At 40.0% G+C, this 20,288-nt stretch overlaps 1 protein-coding gene across 4 annotated transcripts in view; it reads right to left on the bottom strand.

Annotated features, from left to right (window-relative positions):
* The window catches only part of ZNF385D (zinc finger protein 385D), a 600,803-nt gene that overhangs the window by 81,872 nt on the left and 498,643 nt on the right, over positions 1-20,288 (bottom strand). For all 4 annotated transcript variants that reach the window (XM_043509038.1, XM_038392476.1, XM_038392478.2 and 1 more), the window contains one exon: positions 2,148-2,310. In XM_043509038.1, coding sequence (XP_043364973.1) covers positions 2,148-2,310 — 163 coding nt within the window. The remainder of the gene's footprint in view (positions 1-2,147; positions 2,311-20,288) is intronic.

Below are 20,288 nucleotides of genomic sequence, written 5' to 3'. Positions count from 1 at the left end.
CCCTTGAAACAGATTCTTCCTCAGCAGATCTTTTACATCAGATCTTTCAATCAGCATTTTCTCTTTTTCTTCTTCTCCTTTCCAAGACTCTATGACCAATCCCTATTTTCACACTAATCTGATATTATCATAGCAACATGGTCCTCATTATTGCAAACAGTTATACACACATAACTTCAGCTCTGTGAGTAGCATGGCTGAACTCAATGGTACTTGTCACATGAGTAAACTTACACAAATACTTAGGGGTTTGTGAGTTTGGGGCCATGGATGGGACTTTGGCATATCAATGTAATGTAATTAGAATTAAATCACTGGAATGGCCCCAGTGGCAAAGATAGTACAGAATGCTCAAACAATCACCAAAGGCATATTGTTCACATAGATATATACCTAATTTATGGACTGTCTCCAGCAAGTTATAAATGAGATCTGAAAGTGAAAGGAACTTCTCCCCAGACCAGTGCTTCCCTTTGCAACCATTACTGTGCAGTTTTCTTTCTTGTATGCTGATATAATCACAGCCTCAAAATACTGAGTTCAGATATATAGCAGATCATAAAACCTTTCAGGGGCCTGACAGAAAGCCCCATAAAGTCAATGGTAAGACTCACACTGATTTTGATGTGCTTTGGATCATCCTCCAAACAAATGTCTGCCTCAGACAAATAAAACAAAACAAAACAATGCAAGCAAACCTTTTTAACAATTAAAAGTAAATATTTCACTTTTGTTTTCCTCCCTTGTCTATAAGAAATCTGCCATGATCATTTATAAAGCAATAAGTCAGTCCTTTGCACAAAATGCACTCTCGACATACCAACAGAATATTCATTTCACTAACAAGTAAGAAAAGCCCAACATTTAAAATTATGTTTAAGTTTTAGTTTAGTTTTGTATTTTTGTAACTGTTTCAGTACTCCCCTTCCTTCCCCCCACTGTTCCACAATTATTAATGCTTTTAATGACACTGAAAAATTGGCTACATTCAGTATTAGAAAAATCTCATGGTGCAACAGGAAGCCCTTTATAGGCGCCCCTTGTGCCAAGTTCAGGCATATGACAAGTCTGAAAAAAACCACCTTGATTTTTGAACCACAATTATAACATGAATTTCCACATAACACACATAGTGCCTTTACCATATGTCATCTAGCAAAGACCTTACAAAAAGAATTAAATGCATGTATATATGATACTTCTTGTAACTCTTTCAATTGTTCATACATTTCTATTTACAGCACCAAAGCCACTGACACAAGAGAATTTGTTCCAGATGAGCAGCTCTCAGCAGCAACACCAGAATATTATACATTATTTGCTCATCATGCATTATTTTTTTTCTGTAAGACTTTGTGTATGCATCTCATGAGTTGCATACAGTATGTACATTGCAGAGAAATGTAAGAGCAATTATTTATTGTGAACAACTACAACTATCTTCTATAAACTTACATCCTTCCTTTGAAATTTCCAATATAGTAGCCTATATTTAAAATGCCAGGTTAATTGAATCCCATTGACTTCACCTGATACTTGCATGGGTTTTGTTTGCAAGGAAAAAACCTAGCCCCCAAGCAATAATTTAAAGAATATTATTTCAGCATGAAGACTCAGTTTAGCATAATAATTGGCATCAATAACACTTACCTGTTTATGTGGAGTGGAGGTTATACAGCTATTACCCAGCTCAAAATCATGCACTTTAAATAATAATGCAATGCTTGAAATTTATGACAGTATGTCTTTTACCAACAATGCTTTTATCAGAGGCTTCTAGACACAATTAGTGTAATTTGCTGCATTGTTTGTAGTTAAAACAAATGTGCCATAGGTTATTATGTAGAGAGAGACACTGCATACAAACTACAAGATTTAGAGCAGTTCGTATTTAATAGTTCATTTGCCATAAATATTACTTGAGTCATGTGTATGCATTCTAACCTAAAAGAATGTCAAGCCTCTTTTCACAAAAGAGAAGTCAGTTACATGACTATTTTACTCTCACAAGTGTGTTGAAAAGAAGAACAAAATCAATATTGCACAGAAAGATGGATCAAGCATGAATCAATGTGGCAAGCACATAACCAAACAGACATGGAGTTAAACAAGAAAAATTAAAAAAACAACAAAGATTATCGCTTAACCTGTTTTGTCAGAGCTGGCATTGATGGTATTGGTAGTGATGGAAGTGAAGGTAGTCTTTGCGCTGTCCTTGGTAGTAACAGATTTCTGCTTATTTTTCATGGCTTCCAGTGCTTTGAGCTTCTTGGCATGTTTAGTGCCTTTGTAGTGGGCCGCAGCCTGGCTCTACAAAGGAGAACAAAATGAACCATGCAATCAGGCTCATTTCTAAACTGGCATTCTCTGTATTAATACAAATACAGATTACCTTTCAATAATGGGTACCATTCACAAAACGTAAGCAGTGACCAAATTCTGTGTAGAATGATGCTTAGGAAACAATGAAAATCATATTCAAACAACCCCAATATGATAAATATGTAATACTATATTACTTTCAGATCAGTATAATAGAGCTTTACTCTACCACATGTAAAATGTTTCCTTTTTATCAGTTTTGCTATCAAGAGCTTTTCTCTATCACATAAAGATTCAAAGTCTCAGGGAGCAGGGAGGAAGACATGTTTTTCTTTTGATAGGTCTAGGTTTATACACTTTCTATTACAAACTTTGCCACAGGTTTGTATAGGAAATGGTTTACATCTAACTTTGGAAGCAAGAACTTTTCAAATGGAAAGCAAGGACTCAGTGTCCAGAGCACCCCATCACCTAAGAACTAATTGAATACAACTCAGACATGCGAATGTCGGGATTTTTAAAAACAATAAGTCATTTCAGTCTACCTGCTGCAAAAGTAGCCTGTGAAATTCAAGGTGAGAGGAACTTTTCAGTGTATGACCCTCCGACCAAGCCTAGCGTGTTGCCAGGTGTGTTTTGGCTACTTGATGTAGTAGATCACAGCCAAATTTGTAGATGTACTACAGAGATTTTCACATTACTCTAAAGAACTTTGACTCCCTATTATTTTAAGAGTTAATTGTGATAACTCTTCTCTTCATTTATCCTACAGATTTTGGGGGGTATTTAAGTATAAAATGTATCTTATTAAAAACATGGTGGAGCTGTGTGGATATTCTCCCTGAATAGTTTCTCTGGTTATTTGCAGCTCTTCTGCAAAACAGGAACCAATCCTGCAGTTCATAAATAAATGGGATGTTACATGCCTCAAGCTTTCTGCTACTGAATTTCAACTCTAATTGGTAACAATTCGCTTTTTGCTAATGAACAAGACCACTAATTGTTCAGGAAAGACCTCAAACTTTAGTTATTTTCTAGTCAAGAGCTAAGCATGTTCTATTGTAGAATTGCAACTTGCAGTGAAAACAGTGGGAATTCATTACATATGGAACTGAAAGGATCAAAGCCATACCAGGACTTAGTCATTCAATGTAAACCAATACTGCAGAGGTGGGAGGTTCCTGTGTTATCTAGGATCTCTGAGAGTTTAATTTGAACATTATCTTATGGCAGATTTTCTGGGGTGATGCCAGGAAATGCTAAGCTAATATTTATATTATACTGAGGTTTATTTATAGTTCTCAGCCCTGATGAAAACTCGTGATTCCTGCCTGGATGCCTGAGATGTGGGGTGTGGAGGAAGTGTAGGAGAGAGAGAGATTTCATTTACTCCAGCAAAAAATTATTAGCTCTATTTTTACATGCATCATTCGGTTTGCTTGAAACATTGACTTCTCTATCCCTTAAATTATTAAAGTGCTATAGGAGGTACCCTTATTGAAAGAACACTGGACAGTGAAGTTATTAATTAGAAACAACTTGAACAGAAATAGCACAATCATGCATCTTTTACAGTTCCCAACACATAACATTGAGATGTACTGTAAGCCAAATATGAACAATTAAGTGATGTTAATTACTGTTAATTTGAAGAACCAATGTCAGGTTAGGATGACTACATTAAAATGGCACAATACTGTTTGTACATCCTTATACTACTACTGCATCACATCTATGTCTATAGTTTATAGCTAAGTATGATGATATACTCCAAAAAAATTTTTTTAAATGAATTTTATTTTATTTTGGTCAATCAGGCCCTGACACTGACATATATTTACATTGACTAGTACCTTACTTCTCAAATATGAGTAAATTTATCAGAATTTGGCCATACACATTTGATTATTAATATGGTATTAATTTGATACACTCTCTTAAGCTTCTTCAGAGAACCAAATTTGTATTTCTTGTGCACCCATCCTTCCCCTTGACTTCTACATTCCTTGGTACAGCTCCACAAACTTGCCTTCAAGGAGAGTTTTGAGTGTACAAGTGATGCACAATGAGGCCCTGCATGGGAATCTGTGATCTTTACAGAGTTCTGAAATATAGAAACAGAATTGCTCCAAGTAGGAACACATTGTTTCAATTTACAAGTAAAAAATGGCTGCTCTTGAGTAATGTCCATTACTCACTTCCCACAAAGGGCTGCCAGTTTACCATACTCTACTTACAGAAGATTTGTATGCTTTTTTTTTTAATTTCAGAATGTAAATTTCCATTCTTTGTGGGGATACAAAGGCATCTCAGGTTCTTTCAAGATCATCATAGCTGGCAGGTTAATGGTAGTTCTATGTGGGATGGGATAGTTTGCTCCATACGCATTTAACCAGCCCCAAATGAGCTTAAACTCTGAACTGGAACCCTACAAAAATCTGTTATTGTCTTCCCCAGCAGGAGGAAGCCAGCAGGAGAAAAAATGGAAAATGATTCATAAATATTCTATCCAGTGTTAGAATACAAAATGAAAAGGAGTACCCGTGGCACCTTAGAGACTAACAAATTTATTAGAGCATAAGCTTTCGTGAGCTACAGCTCACTTCATCGGATGCATGTTAGTCTCTAAGGTGCCACGGGTACTCCTTTTCATTTTGCGAATACAGACTAACACGGCTGCTACTCTGAAACCTGTCAGAATACAAAATATGATAGAAGCATCTGACTGAATCATTTCTTAGAGAACTAAATAAGTGTCATTACTAGAATGCCATTACTACTTAAAACTTAAATCAAAAAATCAGACAGATTGTAGGATACAATTATTCCAGAATGTCATGCAGAATGGTTAAAAAAAAAAGAGGGGAGGAGGGGAAGGCATAAGTAAGATTTTTGTGGAAACCATGATGCAGAACTATGAGAAAAGAATGACTACACCATTCTATGGGGCAGGTGAATCCTGCTGTGACACTCTTTACGAAAAAAATGGCAGAAAACAAAAGTGAACTGGAAAAGAGATTTTTTTAAAAAATCTCTCTTTGTAACCTAGCTAGAGGAGTGCAAGTTGTTACGAGATGCACTGGGTGAAATCCTGGACATATTGAAAATATGTGGAAATTTCAGTGGAAATTCTGCCATTGACTTCAGTGGAAGTAGGCTTGCACCAACAGTGTTTTTTAAAAGGACTATTGCCTGTTTTAATTGCCAGTTACTGGGGAGGCCCATTGTATTGTAATTGTACCTAAACCAGTAGTTCTATCAGATTAAATTGATTCAGGGTAATAGTATGGGAAGAAGCTCCTCCTTACTACAGTATATTTTGTGATTTCCTCCCCTGCTTTCCCCGCCAAAAAACAATGACCTTTTGCTTAAAATTAAAGCCTGTTTCTCACCATCAGTACAGCCTCTATAAACTATGTAAATATAGTTTAATACTTCCTTCTTTTCTCATGACTTCATAATTTGATAAATACCACCACTCTTGGCATTGTAAAGCTGAGCCACTGTCACATGATGTGAAACCAAACCAGTGATGGATATCAAATATTACTAATGCAAACTTAAACTTCGCTGTAAGAGAGTATGCATTATACAGCAGCAAGCTGAAACACTACAAATGGGAGATTTTTAGGTTATACCAAACTAGATATCTATGGGTTAAATTAAACTTTGAAGGCTCTGATCCTGTGCATAACTAAGTGTGGGCAGGATCAAGTCTAGGAGAATTTGTCTCCACTTCAAGGCCAGATAAGCCATAAAATGCCAAATAATTTTTCTCTAGTTGTTTATAAAGAGCTCCTAGTAATCTCAGTAGTGTAGATCATCTTAAAAACCCTCCTTTGCAAAACAGATAAGTTGCCCTGGTTTTATTTATGTATTTTTATTCTAATCATTAATAGTAAAGTGCCAGACCTGCTTATGTTGAATTTGTAGAATTTAAACATGAATTAATAAAACTTCAGCATTTACTCATATAAAATGACTTTTCACATTTCTATATGAACAATTAAATATTTGGTTATATCGTTATTGCATTGCATTACAATTACCATAAGAGTATCACATTACCAAGCAAATGGCACTGAGTGAGCAACGGGAAACAGATGAAATATTTTAAACAATCCAGACATCAGTATTTTCCTAGAATTACATTCCTCATGTCTACATTGCAGTCTTCAAGAGAACCCTGTGAACCTGAGAAGCTGTGTACGTGAGTAAATCATATATCATCTCAGTTAAGTTCTTTAGGCTTTGATCCAACAAAGACCTTAGCGTGTGTTTAACTTTATGCCCTGTGAGCAGCCCCAGATTAAGTCATACATAGGCACTATAGCACCCAGGCCTACAGCTCTACTCCTGGGGTCATGATTATATCAAAATCTTAGCTTTAATTAAAAATAAGGAAATAAAAGAACTCCCTTGCTGCTCTCACTGTCTTTTCACTCTGCATCTTGCTTTTGATGCTCTCCTCCCTCTTGTTCTCTGCCTTATCCCCCTTCCCAGCTACACCTTACTTTGTTTTTCCTTCTAGCTAAACCCTTTTTAACAAAACTCCACCCAAAGCAGAAAGATTTTTTAAAAAATCATGGAACTAACATGCCATTTGCTACCATCACACTGATTGCCCTGTTTGTAAATTCTAGCCTTTTCCCCTACCCTGTATTGGTCTTCTCTATTGAGAATGAAAGGTCTTTAGGGGGCAAGGACTCTGTATAGTGCCTAGCATAATGGGGCCCATTCGTAGTGAGCCCTTGGGTGCTCTGATAATACATACAATAAACAAAAAGAAGAGTTGTCTGCCTGAATCTGCAGAAAGCCTAAAACAATACCTCTGTGAGAGGTGAAAACTGAAGCCCTGTTCGTCGCTCTGAGGTGATGACTCCATGATGCACTGCTTTAGGGGACTTCAGGGATACCATCCTAACGGAGGGCTCTCTCTGTGCCAGGAGAAGAGTGCAGAAGTCCTGGCCTATCAACCAAACAGTTACATAACAGTTGCTGGGGTAGATACTGGCTCCTCACTTGGCTGCCACCCCTGCATTTCTAGGTTTTGGAGAGGGAAAAAAAGGTTGCTTCTGCCACTCCTGGTGGGGAGAACAGACCCCTTTCCCTGCCTTTTTAGAAAGGAAGAGGGCCAGCGGCCCCAGTTACTCTCAAGTTACAAGTGTGATGGCAGACATCTTGGCAAACACACCCGGACTTGAATTGGGACCCTTCAAAGCTAAAAAGCACAAGTTGTTGGAGCTTGAGGTAAAGCTCTATAGCTGGGGCCGTAACAAACTAAGATCCACATATTTGACAGAGGAGAACCAGCAACACACTCACCAGTCTGTGACACAAAGAGGGGGGCTTGCAAGGTGGGGTGGTAGGGGACTCGTGTTGTGGTGTGCTGAGGGCTGCAGATTGCCTTAATCTGCCCCATTGGAGTCAACTGCACTCTAAATGTAGGAAAGCTGTATTTCTGAACGTGCACAAGAAACTCTGATCAAAATCAGACACCCCTTGTGGAAAAAGTTGAATCATATTTAGATGAAAGAAAAGGAGTACTTGTGGCACCTTAGAGACTAAGGTGCCACAAGTACTCCTTTTCTTTTTGCAGATATAGACTAACACGGCTGCTACTCTGAAACCTATATTTAGATGAGAGTTTTTTTTTAAATGGTTTAGAACAACAGATAATTTGGCTCTTTAGGCCTCATTACTACCATGAGCTCTGTGCGGGTGCAGGGACCTTAGTGCTCAGTGAAGTCAAGGTGAAGGGGAAAAAACAGATATGAAAAAATTCTTTAAACATTGCATACCTCCACTGATAACTGGGGAATGGCTGAAATCAGCCCCAGAGCAGAGAAGCCACACAAGACCCTAAGCCTCCTAGAGGCCCCGCATCATGCAATGGGATCTGATATGCAGATAGGCAATAGACATTGAAGTCAAGGAGGGCTTTGCACATGTCCAACCAAGCATGTGACTGCAGAACCAAATACCTTACTACTGCTGGATCCTGCTCCCATTAAAATCCAAACAAGCTTAGCCATTGACTTAATAAAGGTCAGATAGGGCTCCTAATGCAGCCATAGCTAAGAGAAAAAGATGATGGATAAATAATCTCTGGCATGAACCTTCTTGCATTGGAGTGTATTTTCCCCAATGAACAGTATGTAGGGCTTTCATGGGGTATAAAAACCCTGCACCAGAAAGGAAGGGGTTTAAAGAGCTACTTTGGGTCTGTACTCCTGGGGCCTTGCTGTAGCAACTTTATCAAACCAATGAAGAAGAGATTCATGGCACTCAGAAGGTCAGAGACTTTACCTTTGAATTCAGTTATTTAATGTCTTTATTTTATTTGCTGGGAAAGGAACAGGTAGAAAGTGATGCAGGGAGGCAGCAATATAGCAGTTATGGGTGCACGCCTTACCACCCGGCCCTGGATTGAAACTTGGTGGCCGGGGTGGGCCTGGGCTCCCCTACCCACACACACATCTTTCCCTGATATTGGGAATCTAGATGAGAGAAGGCCCTAAGGACAGAAGGGTCAAGATTGTGAGACCTCAACCTAGGGAAGGCCTGGAGCCCCTCACCCAACCATAGGGAAACCAGTTGCTGGACTCTTTATATACCCCTAAAGAGGTGGACATATACATGTGGCCTGGTTGGAGGGCTGAGTCAGAAGAGAGGCAGACTGCCACAGAGTCAGAGCGACTGTCAACACGGGACAACAGGAAAGAAGAGAGCTTGCCACACCCACACTCAGCCACAATGGGGCACCTGTGGTGAGTGAACTCCTTTCACAGAATGCTATTTTAATATTGCATTACAAGGCTAATCTGTCACTTAATATTCCAAAAATGTTGTGGGTTGGTTGGTTTTTAATTTGTTTGTTTCTAGTGCATGTATTGACTTCAGTTGGATTATTTACAGGAGTAGATCCTCTGCTGGTGTAAATCAGTAAAACTCCACTGACTACAATGGAGTCTTGCAGATTTACACGGGCTGAGGACCTGGCCCAACGGTGCATACAGTCAAGCATGCATGTAAGTCTTTGCAGGATTTGAGCCTAAATCTTTATATTTAATTTGGTATCATTTTTTTAAAAATGTGATGCATGCATTGTAAAATATTTTTATGTTCAACTAGAAGAGTACTCAATTTTACCAGCTTACAATAGCATAGGAGTGTTTTTACTCAGGATATTTGTTTGTAGCTGTGCTTAAAAATATGCACAAAGCCCAAGCCACAGACATTATTGTAGAGCAATCTGAATTTGTTTTTAAATTGTTCTGTCATTTATTCATTCTGTTTAGCCAGTTTTTCTTCTTCTAAATCTCTGTCACATCTCAACTTCTTGTGCAGTATAGGCCTCAACATCAGTTTGCTGGTAATTCAGAACCACAACTTTTAATTACTGCATGGTTCAAGTTGCATCTGTAACACAGACCCCCAAAGACATTTATGACACAGCACGGCTCCTTGGCCAGGGATGTGTAAGTGGACTGACGAATGTGTCCCCTCAGCGGTGAGCAATCAAATTGCACTTTTTCCAAATTGCCAACTCTGTGACAGCAGACCAAGCACCAAAACTGAACTTTCAGTCGGAGAAAATAAATCTTCCCCCATTTGCCCTGGCAAATGGTGGGAGAAAAGAAGAAATGCCCACAGAAAGTCATTCCAAGGTAAATTTGTGTCTCTTTCTTTGGAGTAACAAATTTTCCTCTTCCTCCCCTCCCATTCATCCTGCAGGAACTCTGACTCAAGCACTTGGGAGAAAAGACTGTTCCAAGGCCAGAGAAGTCATTTGTATGAGCTCCTCCGCTCACTATGTAGCTCCATTGGTCCCAACTATGGAACTCTTCTGTCCTTCTGAGCACTAGATCAGACTGGTCACCATGGTGCAACCTTTTTTAAACAACGCTACTGCCTCAGTGGTTTGGAGCTGAACCTTGACATTTGGCAACGAAGATGAGAAGATTGCTTTTTGCTGTCTCCTTGAAAATACATCTGATTTGGCCAAATTACAAAAGGTCAAATATCACCATTGCCCATCTGTTTTTCACATAGCAGTTTGCTTTCGACTATCTCAGAATGCATGTGCACAAGGGACTATAGTTCCAGTTGTACTGGAAACCTTACGTGGCAGTTTCTAACTTTTTAATGCTTGGCTTTGCCTCCTACATAACTTCCTTTTAACCCAGTTCTTTTTTTTCCCCTGTAATTATATGTATAGGACCTTGGTATGTCACAGTTAACCATCTATTATTCTCCTTATTGATGTATAAAGATAGGTCAAGTTTAAGCATGTTTGTAAGTGTCCCAAGTCCCAGGGAGGTCTTCATGTACTGACATTCAAGATAGCAGAAACTATATTTGTGTAAATCTATAACATGATATCATTAATCATAACACTTAGGATATTAGCAAAATGTGTTTTTTTTCTGTTTGGGTGAGGATGGGTATTACTCTCCCCCAACCAGCATATTAGATGGAGATTAACATTAGCACATAAAAGTATATAATTTAACCAGTAATACGTTGACTAATTGGCAGACAGACAAGCATTGTCTATTTTACTGTCCACATTAAATTTTTGTTAGAGTCAAAGCTTTAAGAGCAAATGAAATTCACTTGATGTTTCCACTCAAATGAACCAAGCCAGTAGTCTCTGAGTAGGGTAGATGGCTTCTCAAGAAGAGTATTTCATTTGTGCAACTCACATGATAAATTAAACCACATTTGGAAAAACAACATGTGGAAAAACACGTGGAAAAACAATATTGCTTGCCTCATTACCTAAGTCGTGCAGAACGCAATGCCATCCACAGCCTCAGAAACAACTCTGACATTATAATCAAAGAGGATGATAAAGGAGGTGCTGTTGTCATCATGAATAGGTCTGACTACCAAAAGGAGGCTGCCAGACAGCTCTCCAATACCAAATTCTACAGGCCACTTTCCTCAGATCCCACTGAGGAATACACTAAGAAACTGCACCATCTACTCAAGACACTCCCTATACTAACACAGGAACAAATCAACATAGAATAAACCCGGTCGGGGTTCTAAGGGTATCTTCTACCCAAGATCCACAAACCTGGAAATCCTGGACACCCCATCTCACTGAAAGACTGTGGTTATGTGGACTCTCTACTCAGACCTTACGCCAACAGCACTCCCAGCTATCTCCATGAAACCACTGATTTCCTGAGAAAACACATTGGTGATCTTCCAGAAAACACCATCCTAGCCACCATGGATGTAGAGGCTCTCTACACAAACATCCCACACACAGATGGAATACAAGCTGTCTAGAATAATATCCCTGATGATCCCACAGCACAACTGGTTGCTGAGCTCTGTGACTTTATCCTCATGCAAAATTATTTCAAATTTCGTAACAATATATACCTCCAGACCAGTGGCACCGCTATGGGCACCTGAATGGCCCCACTATATGCCAACATTTTTATGGCTGATCTGGAACAACATTTCCTCAGCTCTTGTCCACTCACACCCCTTCTCTACCTACGCTACACTGATGACGTCTTCATCATCTGGACCCATGGGAAGGAAACCCTGGAAGAATTTCACCATGATTTCAATAGCTTCCACCCCACCATCAACCTCAGCCTGGACCAATCTACATGGGAGGTCCACTTCCTAGACACCACGGTGCAAATAAGTGATGGTCACATTAACACCACCCTATACCAAAAACCCACCGACTGCTATGCCTACCTTCATGACTCCAGCTTCCATCCCAGACACACCACATGATCCATTGTCTACAGCCAAGTGCTGAGGTACAACCGCATTTGCTCCAACCCCTCAGACAGAGACCAACACCTACAAGATCTTTACCAAGCATTCTCAAAACTATGATACGCACATGAGAAAATAAGGAAACAGATCAACAGAGCCAGACGTGTACCCAGAAGCCTCCTGCTGCAAGACAAGCCCAAGAAAGAAACCAACAGAACTCCACTGGCCATTACATACAGTCCTCAGATAAAACCTCTCCAACGCATCATCAGTTATCTATAAACCATCCTGGACAACGATCCCTCACTTTCACAGACCTTGGGAGGCAGGTCAGTCCTCACCCACAGACAACGCGCCAACCTGAAGCATCTTCTCACCAGCAACTACACACTGCACCATAGTAACTCTAACTCAGGAACCAATCCATGCAACAAACCTTGATGCCAACTCTACCCATATATCTACACCAGCGACACCATCAGAGGACCTAACCAGATTGGCCACACCATCACCAGTTCATTCACCTGCATGTCCACCAATGTAATATATGCCATCATGTGCCAGCAATGCCCCTCTGCTATGTACTTCGGCCAAACTGGACAGTCCCTACGTAAAAGGATAAATGGACACAAATCTGATATTAGAAATGGCAATATACAAAAACCTGTAGGAGAACACTTCAACCTCCCTGGACACACAATAGCAGATTTAAAGGTAGCCATCCTGCAGCAAAAAAACTTCAGGACCAGACTTCAAAGAGAAACTGCTGAGCTTCAGTTCATTTGCAATTTGACACCATCAGCTCAGGATTAAACAAAGACTGTGAATGGCTAGCCAACTACAAAAGCAGTTTCTCCTTCCTTGGTGTTCACACCTCAACTGCTAGAAGAGGGCCTCATCCTCCCTGCTTGAACTAACCTCGTTATCCCTAGCCTGATTCTTGCTTGCAAATTTATACCTGTGTCTGGAAATTTCCACTGCATGCATCTGACAAAGTGGGTATTCACCCACAGAAGCTTATTCTCCAATACATCTGTTAGTCTATAAGGTGTCACAGGACTCTTTGCTGCTAAGCCACATTTAATTCCTACAGTTAGGTAAAATATGTATATTGCTTTGAAATAATAGGCATATTTGGAACTGAGAATTTGAGCAACAGGATATATGCCATTTTTTATATATATGTATATATATATATATACACATACACACACACAGAAGAGAACATTGTTCTGTATATATATATATATACAGAAGAGAATACATATAACAGCATTCTCTTCTGTAATTGTAAAGATACCCACACATGTTTTGTTCATTATGTTAATAAATATCAGTTGAACGATGTGCTACTAATGGCAGCCTTGGTAGATTTCAGTTGGGGCAGCTGACATACAATTAAACTACAAAACAGAAGAAAAATAGAAACTTTCACATTGTTGTGACATAAACAAGTTGGTGGTTTGCTTAATAACCTCAAAGTAATTCAGCTTTTAGATTGTTTGTTTCCATATCATGTTTATTTAAATATATGATAAGTGTTGCTGATCTTAAGATATATCCACAATAGCAATTGCTCTAGGATAAAAAGTAATTTTCTAAATAGTACTGAAAGGATCAGAGTATAATTCCTGATCTCAGAGGCAAAGAGAATCAAGTCACTGAAATAAAGCTTGTGCTTTTTTGAATGTCAATGGAGATCTTTGCCTCAGCAGTTCACAACTGCAGTTGCAGCAAACAATGTAAAGGACTTACCTCTCCTGAGCCCCTCAGATCACTTGAAAACTTCACATTAACTGTGTACTAGACATTTGATTTTCCCTGAATTCCTCTTGTGAACTGAAACTAAAGGAAACTTGAGTGGGTGACTTTAGTGTAGCTAATTTGAATGTTTTCACCTGGTTTCTGTTGTTAGGGAAACCACTTATTTTGTCTAAGTTCAAAACAATGGTCTCGCTGAATTCCAGATCTTAGATTCCTGATTCAGTTAGGGCATCAGACGAAAAAGTGGTGAGTGGGATCTAAAAATAGCATGAGAAACTTAACATAAAAGACAGGAAAGGCCAAAAAGTGTATATTTTAAATTGTGCTTTATTTTGTATTTGAAGAAGTCATTTGGAATTAAGGGCAAGTTAGTTCCTCTCCAGAGGTAGAGTATGATAACTGAAGATATTTCTTCCACTGTGCCTTAGGGATATGCACACATGAACAGGAAAGACACAGACATTTTATTTTTATATTATGGAGTATTAGCGTTGAAGACATTTTCCAAGTTTAAAAATTTCAACTACTTTTTTCCCCCTAAATTTTAATTTGATTGGGGGAAAAATCCTAAAAGTTTTCTATTAAAGTTTTCTGTTTTTTTCTGCCTGTTAGAGAGCTGATTGAAGAATTCTGATTGAGTTTATAATGAAACCTTCACTAACTCGATGAGGGGTGGGGATCCCCTGGAAAATGTATATTCAAACAGTAGGAATGGGGAGTTGTTCAGCTCTACTTAGATTGTGTCTACACCGTAATAAAAGACCTATGAGGCAAATCTAACACCCCACTCTCCATCTGAGCCCGAACAGCTACAGTGCTATTTTTAGTCCTACAGCCCAAGCTGTAGCTGACCAGGGCTCTGAGACTTGTCAGTCATGGGGTTTGTATTGCACTATAGACATACCCTTAGTGAGTAGAAATTCAAAAGGGCAGAAGAGGTGGGGGAGTTGCATTGTATGTAAGAGAGCAGTATGACTGCTCAGAGCTCCGGTATGAAACTGCAGAAAAACCTGAGTGTCTCTGGATTAAGTTTAGAAGCGTGAGCAACAAGGGTGATGTCGTGGTGGGAGTCTGCTATAGATCACCGGACCGGGAGATGAGGTGGACGAGGCTTTCTTCCAGAAGTTACTAGATCACAGGCCCTGGTTCTTATGGAAGACTTCAATCACCGGGAAATCTGCTGGGAAAGCAATACAGTGGTGCACAGACAATCCAGGAAGTTTTTGGAACGTGTAGGGGACAATTTCCTGGTGCAAGTGCTGGAGGAACCAACTAGGGGCAGAGCTCTTCTTGACTTGCTGCTCACAAACAGGGAAGAATTAGTAGCGGAAGCAAAAGTGGATAGTCAACCATGAGATGGTCAAGTTCAGGATCCTGACACAGGGAAGAAAGGAGAGCAGCAGAATACGGACCCTGGACTTCAGAAAAGCAGACTTTGACAACCTCAGGGAACTGATGGTCAGGATCCCCTGGGATAATAACATGAGGGGGAAAGGAGTCCAGGAGAGCTGGCAGTATTTTAAAGAATCCTTATTGAGGTTACAGGGACAAACCATCCCGGTGTGTAGAAAGAATAGTAAATATGGCAGGCGACCAGCTTGGCTTAACAGTGAAATCCTTGCTGATCTTAAACATAAAAAAGAAGCTTACAAGAAGTGGAAGATTGGACAAATGACCAGGGAAGAGTATGAAAATATTGCTCGGGCATGCAGGAGTGAAATCAGGAAGGCCAAATCACACCTGGAGTTGCAGCTAGCAAGAGATGTTAAGAGTAACAAGAAGGGTTTCTTCAGGTATGTTAGCAACAAGAAGAAAGTCAAGGAAAGAGCGGGCCCCTTACTGAATGAGTGAGGCAACCTAGTGACAGAGGATGTGGAAAAAGCTAATGTACTAAATGCTTTTTTTGCCTCTGTCTTCACAAACAAGGTCAGCTCCCAGACTGCTGCACTGGGCAGCACAGCATGGGGAGGAGATGACCAGCCTTCTGTGAAGAAAGAAGTGATTCGGGACTATTTAGAAAAGCTGGATGAGCACAAGTCCATGGGGCCGGATGCGCTGAATCAGAGAGTGCTAAAGGACTTGGCGGATGTGATTGCAGAGCCATTGGCCATTATCTTTGAAAACTCATGGCGATCGGGGGAGGTCCAGGACGACTGGAAAAAGGCTAATGTAGTGCCCATCTTTAAAAAAGGGAAGGAGGAGGATCTGGGGAACTACAGGCCAGTCAGTCTCACCTCAGTCCCTGAAAAAATCAACGAGCAGGTCCTCAAGGAATCAATTCTGAAGCACTTAGAGGAGAGGAAAGTGATCAGGAACAGTCAACATGAATTCACCAAGGGCAAGTCATGCCTGACTAATCTAATTGCCTTCTATGACGAAATAACTGGCTCTGTGGATGAGGGGAAAGCAGTAGATGTGTTGTTCCTTGACTTTAGCAAAACTTTTGATACGGTATCCCACAGTATTCTTGCCAGTAATTTAAAGAAGTATGGGATGGATGAATGGACTATAAGGTGGATAGAAAGCTGGCTAATTGTCGGGCTCAATGGATAGTCATCAATGGCTCCATGTCTAGTTGGCAGCCGGTATCAAGTAGAGTGCCCCAAGGGACGCTCCTCAGGCTAGTTTTGTTCAATACCTTCATTAATGCTCTGGAGGATGGCATGGATTGCACCCTCAGCAAGTTTGCAGATGACACTAAACTGGGAGGAGAGGTAGATATGCTGGAGGGTAGGGATAGGATACAGAGGGACTTAGACAAATTAGAGGATTGGGCCAAAAGAAATCTGATGAGGTTCAGTCAGGACAAGTGCAGAGTCCTGCACTTAGGACGATAAGTTTATGGAGGAGAAGGTATGATGGGATAATGGGATTTTGGTAAGTAATAGATCTTTAAATATTCAGGGTAAATAGGCCAAATCCCCTGAGATGGGATATTAGATGGATGGAATCTGATTTACTATAGAAAATTCTTTCCTGGGTATCTGGCCGGTGAATCTTGCCCATGTGCTCAGGGTTTAACTGATTGCCATATTTGGGGTCGGGAAGGAATTTTCCTCCAGGGCAGATTGGAGAGGCCCTGGAGGTTTTTTTGCCTTCCTCTGTAGCATGGGGCATGGTTGACTGGAGGGAGGCTTCTCTGCTCCTTGAAGTTTTGAACCATGATTTAAGGACTTCAATAGCTCAGACATGGGTGAGGTTTTTCATAGGAGTGGGTGGGTGACATTCTGTGGCCTGCGCTGTGCAGGAGGTCGGACTAGATGATCAGAATGGTCCCTTCTGACCTTAGTATCTATGAATCTATGACTGAAGAATCCCATGCACCGCTACAGACTAGATACCGAATGGCTAGGCAGCAGTTCTGCAGAAAAGGACTTAGGAGTTACAATGGACGAGAAGCTGGATATGAGTCAACAGTGTGCCCTTGTTGCCAAGAAGGCCAATGGCATTTTGAGATGTATAAGTAGGGGCATTGCCTGCAGATCGAGGGATGTGATCATTCCCCTCTATTCGACATTGGTGAGGCCTCATCTGGAGTACTGTGTCCAATTTTGGGCCCCACATTACAAGAAGGATGTGGAAAAATTGGAAAATGTCCACCGGAGGGCAACAAAAACGATTAGGGGACTGGAACACATGACTTATGAGGAGAGGCTGAGGGAACTGGGATTGTTTAGTCTACGGAAAAGAATAAGGGGGGATTTGATAGCTGCTTTCAACTACCTGAAAGGGGGTTTCAAAGAGGATGGATCTAGACTATTCTCAGTGGTAGCAGATGACAGAACGAGGAGTAATGGTCTCAAGTTGCAGTGGAGGAGGTCTAGGTTGGATATTAAGAAAAACTTTTTCACTAGGAGGGTGGTGAAACACTGGAATGAGTCACCTAGGGAAGTGGTGGAATCTCCTTCCTTAGAAGTTTTTAAGGTCAGGCTTGACAAAGCCCTGCCTGGGATGATTTAGTTGGGGATTGGTCCTGCTTTGATGACTAGATGACTTCCTGAGGTCCCTTCCAACCCTGATATTCTATGCCACCGACAAGATTTGTGAATGCTATCTCATTGAATAGTGATCTCTATGTCCAGTCCATCTGTAGGATCAAACGTTCCACTGGGTTAAATCCAACCTCTTTCCTCGTTGACCTGAAGGGCACGGGGTGTTTCATAGTTCTGTTCCATGTGAACTTTCTCCACAGGAGCACACAGAGAGGGAGAGAGTAAGACATGAGAGGGCTAGGCACAGGCCTGAAGGGCCTGATTCTGTATGAATCTTTCCATCCTTCCCAGAGGCCAAAAGGAAACCAAGTCTTTGGGGCTGTAGCAGCCTCCACATAATAGCTGCACAGTTTCTAGGAACAAAAGAATTGCCATACCAGGTCAAACCCTCTGGTCCAAAAGACTGTCTTCAAAAGTGGCCACTACCAGTTGCTTCACAGGAAGCTTCCAGAAGTAGGGTATGGAATAACCTGCCCATAGAAAAAGTTTCCTCCTGGCCCCCAGTTCAGAAGGGCCTATGCCCTAAAGCATGAAGTTTTATATCCCATAATGCCTCCCAAGAGTCACTGGGCTCTGGATGTGCTCCTCTTTGCTTTGTACTTCAAAGAATTTTGATGTAAATCACAGCTAGCATTACATTTGGAAGATACACATGCTATTGTTTTTGGTTTTGGTTTTTTGTTTTTTTTGCTGTGACAAAACCTATTGGTAGCAAACCGTGTTGTCTACAACATTTCTCCATGGGACAGATTCAGAGGTATAATTAGGAGATTTTTTTTTGAACATTAATGAATAAATGTCATTTCTAATTGTGAAAACATGTAATGTGAAAATAAATAATATTTCTAGTAATAATTAATAATTAATTCTAGTAATAATTTTAATTGTATATATTTATGAAAATAAATACCTAAATGATATGCACTATTATTATTCAATAAGGAAATGGTTTTCTGTAACTATTTTTTCCTTAATGCCTATCTACATGTTGTCAAAAAAGATACAGACATCTTGAGGAAAGCAGTCAAAATACAGAGGAGAAATAAACAGTGCGGGCACAAGAATAGTCCTCAACAACCTGGAAATTGTTTATGTCCCAGTCTTGAAATAAACTGCACATGGGTAGACTCCTGCACCTATGCAGACCCCCCCCACTGAAGTCAATGGGGTGCCATTTATGAACCCAAGGAGCTGTAAGTACTTAATACATTGCATGATCAGGGCCTTTGAGAGTAACCACCATTTATACAATTATCACACACAGGTGTCCATCACATAGAACACAAAATTATCTACACAATTTATTTTCATTTTACAGTAATACATAGGTGTAGTCCGATAAAGCTCTTATTTAAAGTCCTACCTTTTAAAAGCTCTGAAATCTGTGCAGCCAGAGAAAAATGTATTTGCAATCAAATACAAATTTGTATATTATTATCAGTACAGAGGAGACAAAAATATTCATCAATACAGCACACCTCGTTCTCTTGCCTATCAGTTGGACTCTGTATAGGGAGACCACGCTTGCAGTTCCTAATGCAGGATACAGACTTTAATAATATTATATGGCATTACTCTTAACAATATAGTTACATTACATTTCCTACCCTACATTAACTTTATTCCCTCTGCCTAGTGTTATTGCACTAGAATCTCAAAATATTAATTTGTTCAAAAGTGTTAAACACATAAATCCAAACAAACATCATGAAGCTACAGGGCATAGGTTTCACTTTAAACAAAAGCATAGTCCCGCTGAAATCAATGGGCTTGCTCATGTGCTTACATGTTGGAAGGATCAGGGCGTAAGAGATGTGCTAAATTTGCTGAGCTCAGTCACATTGTTTTTGCTGTTTCTTATCTCCTTTTGTCAAATTCAATTGTATTATCTATCTATTAACTGCATGCAATTCTATGGCCTGTGTGACACAGAGATCAGACTAGATGAGCTAACTAGTCTGGAAGCATAATGTAATAAAATCTTATTCTATGGGTGAGTTAGTAATAGCAAGGTCAAGGATTTGTAAAACTCTATAGAATCATAATTTCAATGGTGTCACCCTCGGTGGCATGGCGGGGAGACAGCTGCCCTTGCATCCGAGCTCCAGTTCATCCGGTTGGTGAAAATGTTGATAACACAATTTCATTGAAAATGGGTTGAATTGGGTATCATTCAAAAGCCCTTTCTCCCACAAACACAATGGTACCAAACATGAGAAACGTAGAACAGTTATGTACATATGTATTTGAGAAAAATATTTATAAATCAACTTTTTAAAATTATACTTTAATACAGGGATGCATTGCTTATGTGTCAAAAGAGATGTTGATCTTTGCTAGTCCTAAGGAAGTTAGCCTTGACATGCAGGCTGAAAACATTTATTCATCAAAGTCATTATCAGTGTTGTCTCTGTCTAGGACATCACTCCTAAACACATAACACTGATCCTCATCCAT

The sequence above is a fragment of the Dermochelys coriacea genome, chromosome 2 (genome assembly GCF_009764565.3).
Source record: "Dermochelys coriacea isolate rDerCor1 chromosome 2, rDerCor1.pri.v4, whole genome shotgun sequence".
NCBI lineage: Eukaryota > Metazoa > Chordata > Testudines > Dermochelyidae > Dermochelys > Dermochelys coriacea.
The sequence above is the reverse complement of the archived record's forward strand: the minus strand, read 5'-3'. Positions and strand labels throughout refer to the sequence as shown.